At 45.5% G+C, this 17,737-nt stretch overlaps 1 protein-coding gene across 3 annotated transcripts in view; it reads right to left on the bottom strand.

Moving 5' to 3' along the window:
- Positions 1-17,373, bottom strand: part of MAPKAPK3 (MAPK activated protein kinase 3) — a 102,364-nt gene extending 84,991 nt beyond the window's left edge. For 2 of the 3 annotated variants that reach the window (XM_036739221.1, XM_036739223.1), the window contains exons 1-2: positions 17,258-17,346; positions 16,168-16,542 (exon numbers count right to left, since the gene is read on the bottom strand). In XM_036739221.1, coding sequence (XP_036595116.1) covers positions 16,168-16,425 — 258 coding nt within the window. In that variant the 5' untranslated portion in view covers positions 16,426-16,542; positions 17,258-17,346. Of the gene's footprint in view, positions 1-16,167; positions 16,543-17,257 lie in introns of all 3 variants that reach the window. The other variant, XM_036739222.1, reaches the window with a different exon arrangement.
- Positions 17,374-17,737: the final 364 nt, after the last annotated feature.

Raw genomic sequence — 17,737 nt, 5'->3', positions numbered from 1 at the left:
TTATGAAGTCAGACACAACCACACAACAACAAAGGTCCCTTCTACCTGTAAATCTATAATATTATGATACCATAACAAAAGTGCCCAATACAAAGATTTCTATCCGTGTTGCCTCCCCTTTGTCTCACTTGTATATACTGCATGTTAATAAAGCTTCTTGATACTTCTTAATATCATCCATATTCTCCTCATATCTCAGATGTGAAAACCGAGTCCAACAACCAGGAATGCTAGGTAGAGGAATACTAGTCTGTCTTGCTGCAGCTGATTCCACCAGCACAGCCCTTGAATGAAGATGGATTTTGGCTTCTAAAAAGAAAGAGTAACAGTAAAAAGAGCCTCAGACTTGGAGTCAGAAGACATGGGTTCCGGTGCTAGCTCCACCAATTACCAACTAAGTGACAGTCTCTCTTATCTCTATTTCTCCATCTGTAAATTGGGTTGATCTTGTCTTACCTGCCTCACTAGGTGGCTGCCATGAGGATTAGATATGAGAATGCATTTGAAAGCATTTTGGAAGCTGTAAAGCCCTGTAAAAACAAACAACTGAGCAGTCCCCATCTGGCTAGCTTCTCAGCAGTCGCTACTAATGTCAGAGACATTCTTCCTTATGGAGAGAAAAATCAAGAGAGGAAGAAAGTCTATAAGCTCCTTGCAAAGCTAAGTGGGTCTGGGGCCATTTGCCTCCAAATGAGTCCACTTTCCTTAACTAATGGAGCCCAGTAGGGCCCTTAAGGTCTAGACCCAGGAAGGCTCAAACAGCACACAGAATGTAAACTGGGCTTTTAAGTACATACCCCAAGCACAATCAATTTAGGCCAGTGGAGCAAGTCATCATTATTCAGCGGCAGCCGCCTGAATGAAACCTGAAAGGTCCCAGGGCACTGGCAGCATGGGATACACATGGATGAAGATAACAGAACTTGATCTCCATTCCTCCCCTCCTTCCATTCTCACTGGTCTATCTGACCTGATCTCTGCCCTGCCAATAGGGCACAGAAGCATCTATTGGCACAGAGGAATGAGGGGAGGCCATTGTTCTTTCTGCTGCCCCATATGCTGCTGGTTCTCGCCAGTAGCATCTGAGATGCCTTGGGCTGGAAGTCTTCAAGCAGCCAAGTCTTATATCCCCTAGCCCTCCATATGGCCAATTTTCCAAAATCTGTACCCCACACAATTCATCTTCCCCCTCCAGCCAACTTCCTCACTGTCTCACACACACTATACCCATTCCCACCTCCAAGTTTTTGCTCAAAGTTGCATCTAAACACAGAATTTGAGAGTTTCAAGGGACCTCCACAGCTGGCCATCTAGTCCAACCTATATACCACTACCAAGTGCCAACAAGAGACCATCCAGCCCCCTACTTGAAGACCTCCAAGAAAGGGAAACCCAGCACCTCCTGAAGTGGCCTTTCCACCTTGGAACAGTTCTAATTGTTAGGAAGTTACCTCTCCCCTGGAATGTCCTCTGCTTTCTCTTCCCTTCATTCAAAATATGCCTGTGATTCAAATTCCAGTTCCAATCTCTTCTTTTCTGGGAAACCTTCCCAGACTATTCTAACTCACTAGACCAAGAGCTAATTGTCCGATCAGGCTCCAAGGGAACTCATCCCATTCTCACTCCAAGGCAAGGACCAAGTCTAACACTCCCATTTCAATATTTCTCTAAGGTTCACAAAGAACTTTTCCCACAATGTCCTGAGAGATGGGAAGGTATAATTCCCCTCCTTTGAAAGAGAAAGTGAGTGCTGCAGAGAGGGTAAGTGACTAGCCTGAGGTCACCAAGCTGGCAGGATTCAAAGTCAGGTGTTCCAAGCCTAGTGCCATCTGCCTTTCTGCTGTCTGTCACATTACTCACCTTCTAGATAAATTTGCATTTCTACAATGGGACTGGACATCGACAAGCCAGTGCAGTAGAAAGAGCACTCGGGAATGACCTGAGTTCAAATCCCAACTCTGACACTTATTAGCTCAGCAACCAGGGCAATCACAACTTCCCTGATTCTGAGGTTCCTCACTGGTAAGATGAGGGTAATAAAACTGATAATACCACTGTCACAGGATTATTGCAAAGATGAAATGAGAATGTATGCAAAGTACTTTGTAGAACCGAAAGCCCAATATAAATGCCAGTTATTATTAGTAGACTGTTTGCCTTCAAATATCTGCAAGACAATCATGGGGTGAAGGGATTAGATTTGTCCTGCTTGGAGGAGAGAACTAGAAACAAATGGGCAGAAGTTTCCAGAAGGCAGATTTTTGTCTTAATAGAAAGAACAACTTGTTCAGAATATTTAACTGCAACAACAACAATAGTAAAGCCTGCATTAAGCACACTGTGTGCAGGGAGCTCTGTGCTGAGCACAAAGGTGTTTGTTTACTATCTAATACAGAAGTATAGAAAGGGGGTACAAAGTGTTAGGAGATAGCTAAGAAGGGAAGTGGTCATTACTGACTATGGGTGAAGGAGAGAAAGGCAGGGATTGGTAAGGCTTCCTGGAGGAGATGGCATTTGAGTGGGTCTTTAGAAAAATAAGATGAGATTCAAGAGGAAAAAAGAGGGGGAGAAAGGTATTTCAGGAACAGGGAACATCGCTAACCAAAGCGAACCAGCAAACCCTTGCATTTCTAACTTGGCAATGTCATTAACAAAAGTAATGAAGTCAGAGGGAGGAGAAGGTTGTAGGGGAGAGACTGCTTGGGTCATGTAAACTTTAAGGCACTGGAGGGACATAAAGGCCTAGAATGGAGGTCTTAGAAATCATGGGCTCACAGGTCGGGACGTACAATAGATCTTAGAGGTCATCTAATCCAATTTCCTCATCTGACTGATGTGGAAACTGAGGCCCAGAGAGGTGAAGTCACATAGGCTGTAAGAGTCAAAGGTGGAATTTGAACAAAGATCCTCTGATTCTGGAGTCAGAGCCTTGTCCGCTGTAACATTATGGCTCTCCATGTGAATAGGAAGCTAAGAAAGTCTGTTAGGGATGGAGGTACAGATTCAAGAGTCATATGTAGAGAAGTGACTGCTGAACCTGTGCAATCAGTGCCCCTGCCAAAAGAATGAGATGAGGGCCAAGGACAGAATACTGGGGAACAGTTACCTTGAGGGCTTAGAAAGAAAAGGCAGTGAAAGAAACAATGAAATCCATTTGGCAGATAGAAGAGGGAGGAGAGTGTGGTGTCCCTGAAACTGAGTGAGTGCAGTGTATTTGGAAGGATGGGCAGCTTCTCAGAGAGGTCTTGGAGGATGAGGACTATGACAACAGGTCACTGGATCTGGTGATGAATAAGTCTACTGGTGACCTCTGAGAAAGCAGCTTCCATAGAGCAATAAGGACAAAGCCAATAATACAAGTGGTTGAGGAGAGGGTGGTGAAAAAACAAAGGCATCAGGTACAGAATCTCTAAAGAAATTTGACCCTTAATAGATAGAGAGAGACGAGGTCATAGCTGGACGGGGTAGAGGGATCAAGAGAAGGCTTTTCTTAGGATAGGGGAAGTCTTAAAAATGCTTACAGACAAATGTAGAGGAAGCAGAGAAGAAGTCTAAATTGCAGGTGCACAAGGAAGAGGATGACTATTGGAATGAGGTCCAGAAGGAGGAAGGGAGGGCAACAGGTCCAGGAGTTCAGGTAGGGGACTGTGTGACTCTGTAAGCAAGTCATTTCACTCAACCTTAGTGAAGAATAGGGAGGCTTCTTCTCAACCCCTGAACAACTCTGAGAAACTGAGGAAAGGAAGTGAAGTGTCCATCAGATGGTCTCACTCTCCCTCCACAGTGAAGCAGGACTCCATTTGCTTCAAAGGTGTGCATGGGGGGTGCGGGAGGAGAACCCAGAGAAGCTCTTAAGAAAGCAGAGAAAAGAGACAGGAAGCAAGTAAGATTAGGCAAGTTACATGATCCTCTCTGAGATTTCCTCATCTGCAAAATGGAGATATTACCTTGCACTACCTACTACAAAGGGGTGTTATGAAGAAAGCCCTTAATAAAGTCTAAAGTTGCTATAGAAATGTAAGCTATTATTAGGTGATCTGCTCAAGGTCATATTGCTGATAAGTAGCAAAGCTGTGATTTAAAAAGAACATAGCACTGGGAGTCAGGAGTCCTGGCTTCTAATCCCAGATCTGCCACAAGTGAAATTCCACCACTATGCTGTTTCATGGGAACACAGATTTAGAGGTGAAAGGCCATCTGGTCCACCTGGACCCGAGGGAGTAACTTGCCCAAGGACAGGGAGCTAATAAGTAGCATGGGCAGAATTTGAATCTAGTTCCTCTGATTCCAATTTCAGCTCTGTTTCCACTGTACCAGGTCCCCTATTTCTGTCCTTGTGGCAAAAGAGCCATAACAAACTGTCAAAGAGAAAGCTCCCTGATCCAGACCATTTATTTACAAGAGATCCTATCAAGCATTTAAAAAGCAATTGACAGCCATGCTTTGGATATTGACATGACGACTTCTACCTCTGACGCGGTAGGCTGCCATGTACCCTTGTATCATTTCCTGGACCCTGACTCCTGTTGGGGAGAGATGGGGAAGCAGGACCCACTGGCATACTCTACCTGACTCTCAGACTGGAGCTAATTCTGAGAATGGAGGTTTCCCTTAGGCTAAAAGGAGGGGTGGAAGAGAAAGATGGAGAAAGTGACAAGTATAGAGAGGAGCTGAAAAGACATAGGCTGGACTAGAGCCCAGATAATCCCTACCATGCTGGGGGCTCAGGCAATGGGAGATCTGTGTGGGAAGAAAGGAGAGAGCCAGGTTACAGCTCCTCCTGGTATCCCTATAGTACATGGCAAGGAGACGGTATGGTGATGATGGATAACTCCAACGACAGGGTTCTATTTAGGACTTAGAGTTTTAAATAGCCACTGAGCAGCAGGTCTCATTTCTAGGGCCATCCTCTTTATTACACATCACTAATGAAAGGTTACTCAGCCTCTGACTTTTCTTTTCTAGCTATCTGGCTTCCCTTACCTTCCTTGCAATCTATCTGGGAGAGATGAGGCATTCTTCTCTACCTGGAAGTGACAAACATGAGGGCAGAAAAGTAGAAACAGAAAACGGGATGGGGCCTCTGGTTCACACTCAGGGAAAGAAACAACAACAGAAGGGAAGCCATACCTGGTATTCTAACCCTTGCCAAAGGACCGACAAGGTCAGATCAACAAAAAAGAGAAAGCGGGGTGTAGTGGTAATAACCTGAGCCTGAGGCTTGGCTATGGATCATTGGAAAAGGCTTATCTTCTCCAAACCTCAGTTTCCTACTCTGTAAAAATGGGAATGCTAATATTTGTACACTACCTACCTCACAGAGTTGCTGTGAAGGAAATACTTTATAAACTTAAAAGCAGTAAATACATCTGAGATGTTGCTGTTATTATGATTATTTCAGGGTGATACTTTGGAATTGCCAGGCTGACAACTGGAGCCAAGAGAACTCATTTTGGTCACCTTCCTCCCCCTAACACCCAATCCTGTGGCAGGTGGTTTTGTGGATCTTGTCCAAGTTTTTAAAAAAAAAATCTCATTAAGCTGTAGCATGCAATTGTAAGGTTCTTTTAATTAGCTTTCATTTGCAAGAACCATTTGAAGTTGTATAGCCAAGAAACCCTGTGTCTGCAGCAAGTCTGCCATCACGAAATGGAGACCAGGCCCCAAGACTGCAATTAGGAATAGGGATTATATCTCAGCAAGGCTCAGGGTTTGTTAATTCCACTCAAGCAAACAGTTATTAACTGCCCACCATGGGCAATCCTCATCAGCCCTGCTCTCTGTACTTCCTGTATGACTGAATGCTTGAATCAACCCAAACTCTTCCACTGTCTTCAGGAGAGATACAGGGGAAAAGAGCAAAGGGTTTGGAATTAGGGGGTTCTACCCCAGGTCTGCCACTAATTCACTGTGTGAGCTGTGACAATTCTTTTTTTCCCCCTCTCTGGGCTTCCTTGGCTCCCTCACATGTAAAAAGGGGCAATTGGTTTCCATGATTTCCAAAAGCCCCCCTCAGGAGCTCAAATATTCTGGAATTCTCTATGACTCAAGAACAGTAATGCCATTTAGATTTCACTGGCAAAGGTAAAAAGCTAACATAATCAGACAGCTACTTCACAATGGTCATGCCAATACAATCCTACCCACCTTCTAATACCCAACTCAAGGCACAGGAAGCCTTCCCTGGCCACAATACCCACAGCTCTCTCTCCTTTCTCTGAACTACTAGCACACTGGTTGTCCTCACTTTACCTGTCCTTTAATTTAAGCATTTTTTAAGTATTAAAGGGCCCTCATCTCCCCAACTAAGCTATGAGCTCTTCAAGGGCACGGGGAGTTAGCTCTGCCACAGGGGTGGGGCTGAAAGAGTAGCAAGGACACTGAATACTGGGTGGGGGCTGCTGGGTTGGTGCGTTCGAGTGCTTGTTCTATCTTACCTTGGAACTTCCTTAAATGCCTGGGGCCTTCTCACTCTAGAATATCTCTCTGCTGTGTTGACCCCCTTCTTCCATTGATGAATTCCTTCTAGGGCCTCTATTTTGGGCATGGGCCCAGACTGACCATGTTTCATCCCCTTTCTGTTGCACTTCTAACTCTGGGGACCTTGTCACTGTGACCCCTTCCTTTCAGCCCCTTTCTATGTGTTCTTATCTCTCATTAGAATATATGCTCTTGGAGGGCAGGGAACTCTTTTTGTTTGTATTTGTATCCACAATGTTTAGCATAGTGCCTGGCATATAGTAAGGGCTTAATAAATGCTTGCTCCTTTTCTTCTAGTGATGAGGGCCTCCCTAACAACAGTTAGAAGGAACACTCATTCCAGATCCTCCCTCCCCAAGATAACACTAATTACACCAGAGCTGAAATTTAGTGAAGAAGCCATCAGGTAGCCTTTGTCTCTCCCAAAGTGACCCCCGCCTAGGCCACCCGATCTGAAGCAACAAAGGAGAAATACAGTGGCCTACGTTTTGTTTCAGGCTTTTCTTCTTGGTGAGTTTTTTTTAAATAACCGGGACTTAATTTCCTAATTTGTAAAATAAAGGGGTTGCAATAGGTGACATCTAAAATAAAAGGGATAGAATAGGCAATATCTAAGGCTCTTTATCCTCTGGTGCTTCCCTTCAGAATATCCACAAAGTCTCTCTCTGCCTCCTTATCCTGTTCTGATCAAAACTGCCTTTGTTCACCTGAACTAGGATTAAGGATAAATGAACAATAAGAGTGTCTATTTTGTGTACTGGATAGTTTTACACCTGTATGATTTTCTATATTTTTTCAGGGCAATTTTATATAACTGTTCAATTATATAGTGGGCCATATAGGTTTTTGTGGGCTGGCCTGTAAAGCCAAACATTATAACATTATTTCAGGAAAACATGTTTGAAATTTAGACAATCAATCTACAGGGGCAATCCATTTCTAAGTTGGAGAATTTCTACAAATAAACAAGCTCATTTTACCTAGTATCTTTTTAAGAAGAAGAAGGAAATCTCGTGATTCTTCTTTTAAGCTACAGCTGAGCATTTAACTGAACAAACATTTTGTAAGCACCTACTCTGGGCAGAGCCAGGCTAGGCATTAGGAGAGACAGAAAGGTTAGGTAAGAAAAGGTCCTCACCACAGTAGACTTTTGTGGTGATAATGTGATTAAAGATCTTTCCTCCCCATTCAAGAGGCCTCAGGTGGAGCTAGCTAAGGGAAGCTACTCAGGTGGAGCCAGTTAAGGGAAGCTTGATTAGGAGAGGCTTGATTGTAGGCAAGCCTACACCCTTCACTAACTAGGCTGAGGCCCCAGGCCCACATCCTTTTGCTAATTAGGTCACAAGATGTGTGAAGCCCTCAGTTCCTAAAAAGAGCATATATACCCAGAAGATAGCCACTGAGGAGTGAGAATTCAGAAATGAGAAATGATAGTTCTGAATCCAGCCCAAGGAGGAGAAGTAAGAACTCCGAGATAACAGAGCTGCAGAAAGAGTGGAGAGTGGAAACCAGGGAGCTGTAGAGAACGGGGGGGGGGGGGGGGGGGGGGGGGAGGATACAGGCAGACAGTTAGGATTTGTGAATGTTTAAGGGGAGGCCCCAGCAGGGGTGGGGGGGGAAGGTTACAGGATGACTTGGTTCCTTGCTATAATACTGTGTTATAATTTTCTTGTTGCTACATTGAGGTGGGCTTACTGGTTTTGGAATATAATTACTGCTATACCAAATTGGAGTTGTTGGTCTTGGGATTTGATCCTCTGATGTCTAAATAAATTCTATACTTCCTGTACCTTCTACCTAGAGAGTTTTTCATACTTTGTGATTCCGAACCATACAGGCATGTTCATAGTTATCCTCGAGGTCATGAATCTTGTCTTACCGATACAACTTTATAGTCTAGTAGGTCTACCATGTGTCTGAATAAACCAAACCCTCTATATTCTATATACTAAGAGAAAGAAGACATGTTTTTTCCTTCCCTGAGCCTGTAGAATTGTAGGGTCAACTTGGGAAGATAGGGAATCTCCAAGAACCACAAGAAATACAAATAGTCATTTTCTTAAGAATCTTCTGCAAAACACTCTAGTGTGGCCCAAATCAGATTAAAATGTAATTGAGAAATATTTAATAAAATAAATAAAAATACAACACAGATAATGTTAATTTGTCATTTTTAAGTCAGGATGCAGTCTGCAGGGATCCATTTTTATTTGAGACTGATACCACTGCCCTAAACCATCTCTAACTAAAACTGAAGGCTGTCAAGTTGGGGAGAGGGAATTAAATAAAGAAGAAATTTCTTTTCTGAGATGATCTGGAATCACAACACAATTGAGCTTCTAGGCAACTCTTAGAAGATTTGGATTTGGAATCAAAGAACTTTGGTTTCAATTCCAGCTCCAAGATTTCCTATCTATATAATTTTGGGCAAGTCACCATTCCCTTGGGCCTCAGTTTCATAATCTAAGTCCTGATTAGTATAAGTAATGAACCCTATGAAATCATCCAATTCACATTATTCGAATTTGCGCTGCTTATTTCTATTGGGCTGGAACCAAGTGCCATATTTTACATCATTATAACTTTGAATAGTGAGAATTGAAATACTCGAGATCACTTCATGGGATTCATTGTTTACACTAATTGAGACTGATCGAGCTTCGATCTCCAGAGTCTTTTCCAGGCAAACCTCAAGATCCAGGTTGATTATTCAAGTAATGGGTCATCCAGCCCCGGGGCTCACCAGCAGGCTGGCACAAAGTAAGGCATGACCAGACTCTGCAGGTCTTCTCCTTGGGAGCAGCTCTGGTCAAGGTTACTGAGAGTACCTGAGGTCTCAGATGAGCCATTTGGAATCTCTCTGGTCTGGAATCATGGAAAGAGAACTGAGGCAGGAATGGGAAAGGCAGGTCTCGGGTCTCAGCTTTACTTACTTGCCTTGGGCAAATCACTTGACCTCACCTACTCTCGGTTTCCTCATCTCTAAAATGTGGGGGTTGGACAAGCTGATCTCTAGGATTCCTTTTAGCTCTGATATTTTATGATTCACCCACCCACCTTCTCCCTTCCTCCTACCTCAGCCCAGGCAACTAAATATCAGATGTTTTTAAACCGAAAGAGCTCTTGGGACTCAGCTTTGAGGCAGGTTTCCCATGGGTTGGGCCATACAAGGATACGATTCCAGTTCTCTTCACTTCTCAGCCCCTTCTCCCTAACAATCATAGGATTTTAAAGCTGGAAGGATATCTAGTCTATACCTCTCCCATTTTACAGAGGAGAAAACTGAGGATCACTGAAGTTAAATGACTTGCCCAAGGTCACATTGTTAGTAAGTGGAAGAGCCAGGACTAGAATTCAGGCCTTATAATTTTAAGAGCAGGGACATATTTCATTCTTTACATTCATATCCTTTCAGGGTAGCTAGGGGCCCAGCACCCAGCCTTGAGTCAGGAAGATCTTAGTTCAAATCCCACCTCAGCTGTGTGACCCTGGCCAAGTCACTTAACCCTGTTTGCCTCTGTTTCCTCATCTATAAAATGAGCTGGAGAAGGAAACAGCAAAACACTCCAGGATCTCTGTCAAGAAAACCCCAAATAAGGTCACAAAGAGTTGGACATTACTGGAAAATGACTGAACAAAAACAACAACAAAATTCATATCCTAAGTACTTCCTCATTGAGAAGTTTATTTCTAAATCTCCTTCAAAGCCTAGCCCAAGTTCTCTTACCCCATCCTTCAGGGAGCCCTCTCTGTCCACATCGGCTCACAGAAATCCTTCCTTCCTCTAAGCTCTTCAACTATCTGCCTTGCCCAACCAGCCCTGGGCACCCACAGCCTGGTACTGTTTAGTACATTTTTTCTGTGTTTAATTCTTGTCTTCCCCATACACAGTGAGCTCCCTGAATGCTACAACCACATGGCAAACAATTCTCCACCTTCTCCCCTCACTCACTACCCCAAAGGACTTAGAACAGAGCTTGTATATGGTAGGGGCTTAATGAATAATGACTTAGCGACTGGGCAAAAGAAGAGGAAAGAACGAAAGGAGAGGGAAAGGGAAGCAACTGGTACCTCTTTCCTTCTGGTTTCTGGCGATAGCTACAGACACAGTAGCCTGATGGTAAAAGGAAATACTAATTCTGTCTGAAAAGAGGCTGTGACCCAATGAACACTTCCGGCCATTGCAGTCCCAAGGCTGGGCACAAAGGATAAAGAGTGCTGTCACTGGGACCAGCTTCTTCCAGTCACTAGGAGGTATCCTCCTGGGGAGCTCTGGAAGATGCTGAGCTTTACCACCCCCCCCCCAAGAGCCTATCAAAACACTCCCAAGTCTCCCCCAGGGTACTTTATGGGTAAGGCCCCAACAGCAGAAAAGGCCCTGTGGCAGGTCAGCTCCCAGAATGGATTTTTCAGAAGGTTGGCACTGCCAGATATTGACACCCTTATGGCAAAATGGGTGAACTTTCTGGGTCAAAAAGTAAGTCCCACTACTGCTAAAGAATTAACAGTAAAAAGTACTTACATTGAAACAGCCCCTTGGAGCTTACAAAGGGTTTTCATACAACAATTCTGTTACACAGGTAGTGTACTTTGGGAGGAATAGAGGAAGAGTTAGGATCTGTGGAGGAGATCTCCTTCCACTAACATAGCTCTACACTGTAGATCCCTCTGCTAATACAGATCTACAACTCTTTTTGTCTTAAGAGAGCAGCCCGTGGACGCAACAAGAATGAGTAACTTGTCATGGTCGTGCAGCTGTTCTATGTCAGAGGCAGGCCTTGAACTGTCTTCCTGGTTACAAGGCTGATCTTCTCCCCACTATTCCATTCCTAAGTCCAGTTTAGAGAAAAGAAAAAGAGAGACAGAGACAAAGCGGAGGAGACAGAGAGACAGACAGAGACTGGCCCAGGGACGAGAGACTCTTGAATCCAGATCCAGGGCTCTTTCCACGATGTCATCCTATACTTGCCCTTCAGTATCTTGGAAAGATTCATGATCTCATCCATTTGGATCCTTTCTCCATCACTGCAGACCACAGGCCTTTTTGCCTCAAGAAGATGGTTTTATGAGTTGTGGCCAAAAAAAAAATTCATTGCTAAGGGGCTGAGTTGTCTAAGCCTAGCTAGGCTGGCCCTAAGACAACAACCCATTTTTGGGTAAGAACTCACAGAATCATAGATTTTTAAAGCTAAACAGGACCTCAGAGGTCACTGAGTTCAATCCCTTCATTTGAAAGACAAGGAAACTGAGACTGAGGAAGGTTAAATGACTTAACTTTAGAATCACACAGCTAGTAAGCATCTGACGTGGGATTTGAATTCAAGATTGCCAGTCCAGTGTCCTATACACTGTGCTAGAGTAGGACCTGCCAACACTTGTACTCAAACGATATAATTGTGAGAAGCCAGAGAAAGGCAACAGAGGAGGATTTTGGTGGAAGCAAGTAAGAATGGTCTACATCAGGGCTGTCCAACCTTAGGTTATCTTAGGGCCCCATTAAATAAAATAATTATTCAAGGGCCACACCCAGAATAAAAAATACAGTACATTAATAAAAAGCGGGGGAGCGTGCATCATCAATATGACAGGTGAAGGCGTGAAGCACGAAAGCAAACACAAAACAGCAAAGCAACAACACAACAGTATAAAGGTAGGTGCATATTGACTAGTCTGCATTGTACAGATAGAACACATTCCACAGATCGATTGAAAATTCCACGCAATATGTTCTGTCCGTAATAGTGCTTAAAAACACCAAAGAAAACTAACATCAACAAGATTATTTATTAGTGAAGGATTTAAAAAATCTAATACGCATTCCATGCAAATTATTATTTTATTTTTTCGCTCATGAAAATTAAAACCCACAGGTGGGCCACATAAAATTGCACTACGGCCCATGGGACATATTTTGGACAGCCCTGGTCTACATTACAGAATGCTTTAAGGTTCTCAAAGCTTCTAGATACGTCATTTCATTGGATCTTAAAAGGCAAAGAGAGCATTTATTACCATTCCTATCATCTTCAGATGAAGCACAGAAAAATTAAATGACAAACTTGGCCAAAGGCACACAACTGGGTCAAAGGCAGGAGCCAGGATTCAAACTCAGATCTTCTGTCTCCCAGCCCCATGGTTTTTCTGATGGATTGGCCCACCTCAACCACTAAGGTGCTTGGCCATTTTGCTTTTTAAATCTAGGTGCTAACAGTACCTAGCACAGGACTTCACACTCACCAAGGATTCTGATACTGGCAACCAACTTCCCTATTCCTGCCTATATTGATGGCTCTTCCTGCTAGGATGGGTGATATGAAAAAAGGGGAGGTGAGGGGAGAGAAAGGTTGAAGAGGACACACTCACTCATTTTTAAAGTTCTCCCAGAGTACTTTACCCTTTTTTCTTTGATCCAAAAAAAAAAAAAATCCAAAAACCCAAACGCTTAAGAGAGAATCAGATCAGCTCTGGTTTCCGGGACAGAAAGATATACTCTTTGGAAACTGCTACCGAAGGGAAAAAGAAGTTCCTCTACAGGGAGGGCTCCCTACACAACTTTTGTAAAGACTGCACAGGTCTTTGTATCAGTGAGCCTCTTATATCTACCCCTTCAACTTTGGTCCCACCACAAAGTAGTGTTTTGTTTGGTAAGTGCTTAACAACTGGCTTTCTTTAATTTAAAAAAAAATTATGCATGATACACTTTTAAGTGTAATTGGCATTATTAACATTTCCCCAACACTTTCTTAAGACTAGACCATCAACAAAACAATAAATCAAGCCCTGATTTGTAATGTTTGCTGATTGCAGAGATGTACATGCTCACACTGAAAACTGAACAATTAGCTCTCTCTCCCCTTCGGGAGCTGGCTCCAAAACAGCCCTTCACCATGGCCACCAAACTATGGCATTGTCAGCTTGGTGGTAGAAGAATGGTATCTCAAGAGCACAGCAAACTCAGGATGGCACAGGGCATCCACACCCCCTTTCCATGTCCACCTTTTCAGGATCCCCAACAACAACCACAAACTGGAGCCCCTTCAATGAAAAGAATCACAAAATGTGAGAGTTGGAAGAGACCAGAAAAAATCATTTGATCCAACTGCCTGATTATACAGGTAGAGAAACTAAGTGCCTGCTCAAGGTTACATAGCTGGTTAAAAGTCAGAGCTAGTATTCAAAGCTCCTGACTCCACATTCAGCATTCTATCCATTAAATCTTGCAAGGCTGTGCCAGGGGCCACAGAGTTTATATGTCAAGAACCCTGGGTTCCAGTCCAGGAAGCAGAAGGCAGAAGTAGTTCCTCCTCTCGTGACCTGAGTGTCCTCCACCATAAATTGGGAAGCTCTACATCTGTCTCCTGTTTCACAAGGTCCTGGTAATGGTGACAATCAAATAATTTAATAGGGGGTGAAAAAGCTTTGGAAAGTTAAAAGATGCCAGGGAACCATTTATGGAGACAGGATGGTGTCTACACAACCCTTGCCTGGAAGGCAGGGAGACGGAATTCTGGCTAGTCCCGGCTTACTGGGTCTCCTTAACTAAAAATGAGGGCAATAGAGCTCTCTCACTCCAATGTTTGGCTCCACTCTTTTCAGGAAGGACTAGCAGTGAGTGTACCAGCTTAGGAGAAAGAATGAATCCTTCCTCCCTCCCACACAAGTGACCCCAGAGCCTCAGGATTTGGGCACTCACGCTCCACACAGAATCAGCTGCCTCATGCCAGGTTCTCACTGTTCAAGTCAATAAACAATTATTAAGCACCTACTGTAAGCAGAACTCTGCGCTGAGTGCTGAGGAAGATAGAAAGTTTAGGGAAGCCTTTGCCCTCAAAGAGCTCAGTCAGGGGAATGACAGATACAGATAACTATAATACACATGACATAAAATGTGTACTATCCAGGTGCCGTGAGAAGTCTGCCCATCACTGGCCTGCTCATCCCTCACCTGTAACTTCCAGGTCACTGCTACCACAGGCCTTAACAGAGATGGTTCTTCATTGTCCTCAGGGGCCCCCAGAGTGCTCAGCCTCTAGCCTGGCTGATGGGGCCTGTAGCCCTAAAAGAATGCATGTCCTCAAGGGGGATGGAATCAATTCTGCTACCACCATATAAAGAAAGTATCTATATATAAGCAGTCCCTATACAGTATGCTGTGGGCAGACAGGATGTGGAGGAGGTAGAGAAGATGTGGTCCCCGCCCTCTGGGAGTTTACAATGCAGTAGCAGGGTAACCCAGGCAACGGGGAGATTGAAGTATTTAAAAAAAGGAACCAGCCTGATGTCTTGTAAAGAACACTCAACCAGGAGTCTGAGGGCCTGGGTTCTAGTTCCAATTCTATCACTGACTTGCCAGGTGACCTTGTAGAAGCCATTGCCTTTGTCTGGGGCCATGTCCTTCTCTGTAAAATGAGAAGGTTGGACTGAATGACCTCTAGTGTCCCATCTAGCACAGACACTCTGTAGATCTATGACATAGTGGGGGCCTGTTGATCACACAAATGAGCCAAATCAGGATCCCTCTAACATCATCCAAGTCCAGGAATAGGCAATCCTCCTGTAGATAAGGGATAATCCCTAGGGTGATAACATCAGACACTGGCAGAAGCCCTCTAAAGATGCTTAGGAAAAACAGAATGGCATCATCATTGTCATTACAATAATAGCTGGCATTTATGTAGTGTTTGCAAAGCACTTTACAAATATTGTCTCATTTTATCCTCAGGACAACTCTGGAAGGAAGGTGCTATTATTTTCCCATTTTACAGAGATGGCAACTGAGGCAGATAGAGGTTAAGTGAGTTGCACAGGGTCATACGGCTAGCAAGGGTCTAAAACAGGATTTGAATTCATGTCTTCCTGACTCCAGGTGGAATGCTCTATTCCCTATGCCAGCTATTCTGGTTGAAAGGATATTGGATCGGGAGTCTAGAAGACACGGGCTTCAGTCCCAGGCTCTGCCACTGAATGACTCTATGATCTTGGACAAACCGTTTGGAAATCACTTTTCTCATCTATAAAATGGAGAATGGTAGTAATTCTACTGCCTACCTCACAGGGATTAGGGCAATCCAATCAGGCGATGGATGTCAAGAACTAAGGTTGATAAAGCACCACAGAAATGGCTTAAGTTTTTACTTTTCTCAGACAATCTAGGATCCCCTCTCTCCACCATCCCCCTCCATACTCTATCAAGAGAGAACCTGACAGGTATTATGGAAAGAAAAACAAATCAGAGAATGTCGGGGTTGGAAAGAGCCTCTCAGGGCATGTAATCCACCCATATTTCAACAAGAAATCCCAGCTATAGTATTCTTGGCAAATGGCTACCCAGCCTGTTTGAAGATGCTCGGTGATAGGAACCCCACTATGGCAACCCATCCCGATTTTAGACATCACTAGTTGTTAGAAAGTTTGCCCTTATATAGAATTGGGGTCTGTCTCTTTGCAACTTTCACCCATGTTCCTAGTACTTCCTTCTGGGGCCAACAGGAACTAAGTTCTTCCACAAGACAGCCCTCCAGTACATGAGGGCAGGCAGTCACATCCTCTCCAAATCCTCTCATCTTCAGCCTAAACAGCCCTAGTTTCTTAAACTAATCCTCAGACGGCATACAAAGTGTGCTACAAAAGTAACATATCATCCGCTGGCAGACAGTGTAGATGTTGGGGGAATGTGGCCACACTCACCTTCAGTGCACACTTCTGGCCTGTCACCCTGTGGAAGCATTCCAAGACTTTTCCATTCACACCCAGGCCCAGCACTTGTTTGGACAGCTTATAATCATCAGTGACTGCATATTTCTTGGGTTCAACCTTGCCATAGGCCAGACTCCGAGGACCACTCTTAGCATTCTCTTGGATTCCGGTTCCCATGGCTCCCCCAGGGCCAGGGCCTGAGGCTTCTTCTTCAGGTATCTGCTCCTCCCCTTCACCACTAGGGTCCATGGCAGGACTGGTGACCGTGGGAAATAATGAACACAAACAGGGCTTCTCAGGGAAGGCCCCTCATTCAGCAAGAGCCCCAGGCTAGGGGATGCAGTGGTATGTGGCAGGGCTCATCACCTGAGGAGCAGAGGGAGAAGGTGTCAGGGCAGTGCTGAGAACATAGCCAACTGCCTGAGAAGTGAGATAAGGACCACAAAGTGCAGAGAAGAAAGACAATTGAAGGGGTGAGGCTGGGGTGTGTGTGAAGGGGCCTGGAAGAAAAGGAGGTAGGGACAAGAGGGCTCAGGCTGAAGAATTGGGGGAGGGGGTGTGCCTGGCCCAAGGTGGTGGGGCAGAACACAGAGAGGGGCAAAGTGTGTCCTAAGTACAAGTGAGGCTGAAGAGAGGTGTACAGAGCCAGATGGAAGGGAAGGGAAGGGAAGGGAAGGGGCTAAGTGGATTAGAAGAGAAGGGGGCTGAGGGCAGGCAGAGAAGAAACTGAGAACACAGGTAGAGTGAGGGACAGATGGGCCTGCGTCTTGGGAGGGGGGGAGGGGAGAGGAGTATCCACGTGCAGGAGGGGAGGAGAGGGCCGGAGTTGAGATCAAGGTCTGTCGGGGCCAGGTGAAGGAGGAGAAAGTTGAAGCTGAGACAGGAAGTGGGGTGGGGTGGGCGCAGAGCAGGAGGGGGCTGAGGGTACGCGCTCAGAGCGGGTGCAGAGGGCAGGGCAGAGGCTGGGCGCAGGTGCGCGGGACCGCACCAGGTGTGTCCCGACCAGGTGAGGTGCGGGGGCGGAGGCAGGAAGCTCCGAAGTGGGGCAGAGGCCGGGAGGGGGCCGAGAGGGGCTGGCTACCTGGCTGCGACGGAGACGACGGCGGTAGAGGGGACCCAGGGGCTGTGCCGGGAGCTGGACTCGGAGCCCGGGCCAGGGCGGCCGACAGGCACTGGCCTGGGGCCCCCACGTGACCCGCCCCACGCGTCATCCCAACTTTGGGGCCCGCGCGGTCAGCCCTTAAAGGGGAAGGCCGGGACCCAGGGTCGGGGACCGGGAGGAGAGTGGAAGAGGCGGGGCAGGTGGGGCCCGGGGCCCCATACTCGGAGGGGAGGAGAGGCAAAAAAGGAAGTGAAACCCATTCCCGAGCTCCAGCCCGCCGCCCCCTCCTCACTCCGGGGCCCGATCCCCAGGGCCTCCCCGAACTCTGACCGGGCCCTCTCGGGGTTTGGCATTACAGAGCTTAGAGGAGGTCAGAAAAGAGCGGGGAGAGGTAGGACAGGGCGAGAGAGAAAAACTTGGCCCCGTCCCCCAGGTACAAAAAATAGGAGCGGTGGGAGT

Source organism: Trichosurus vulpecula, chromosome 9, assembly GCF_011100635.1.
Source record: "Trichosurus vulpecula isolate mTriVul1 chromosome 9, mTriVul1.pri, whole genome shotgun sequence".
NCBI lineage: Eukaryota > Metazoa > Chordata > Mammalia > Diprotodontia > Phalangeridae > Trichosurus > Trichosurus vulpecula.
This window is presented reverse-complemented; position numbering and strand designations above follow the sequence as displayed.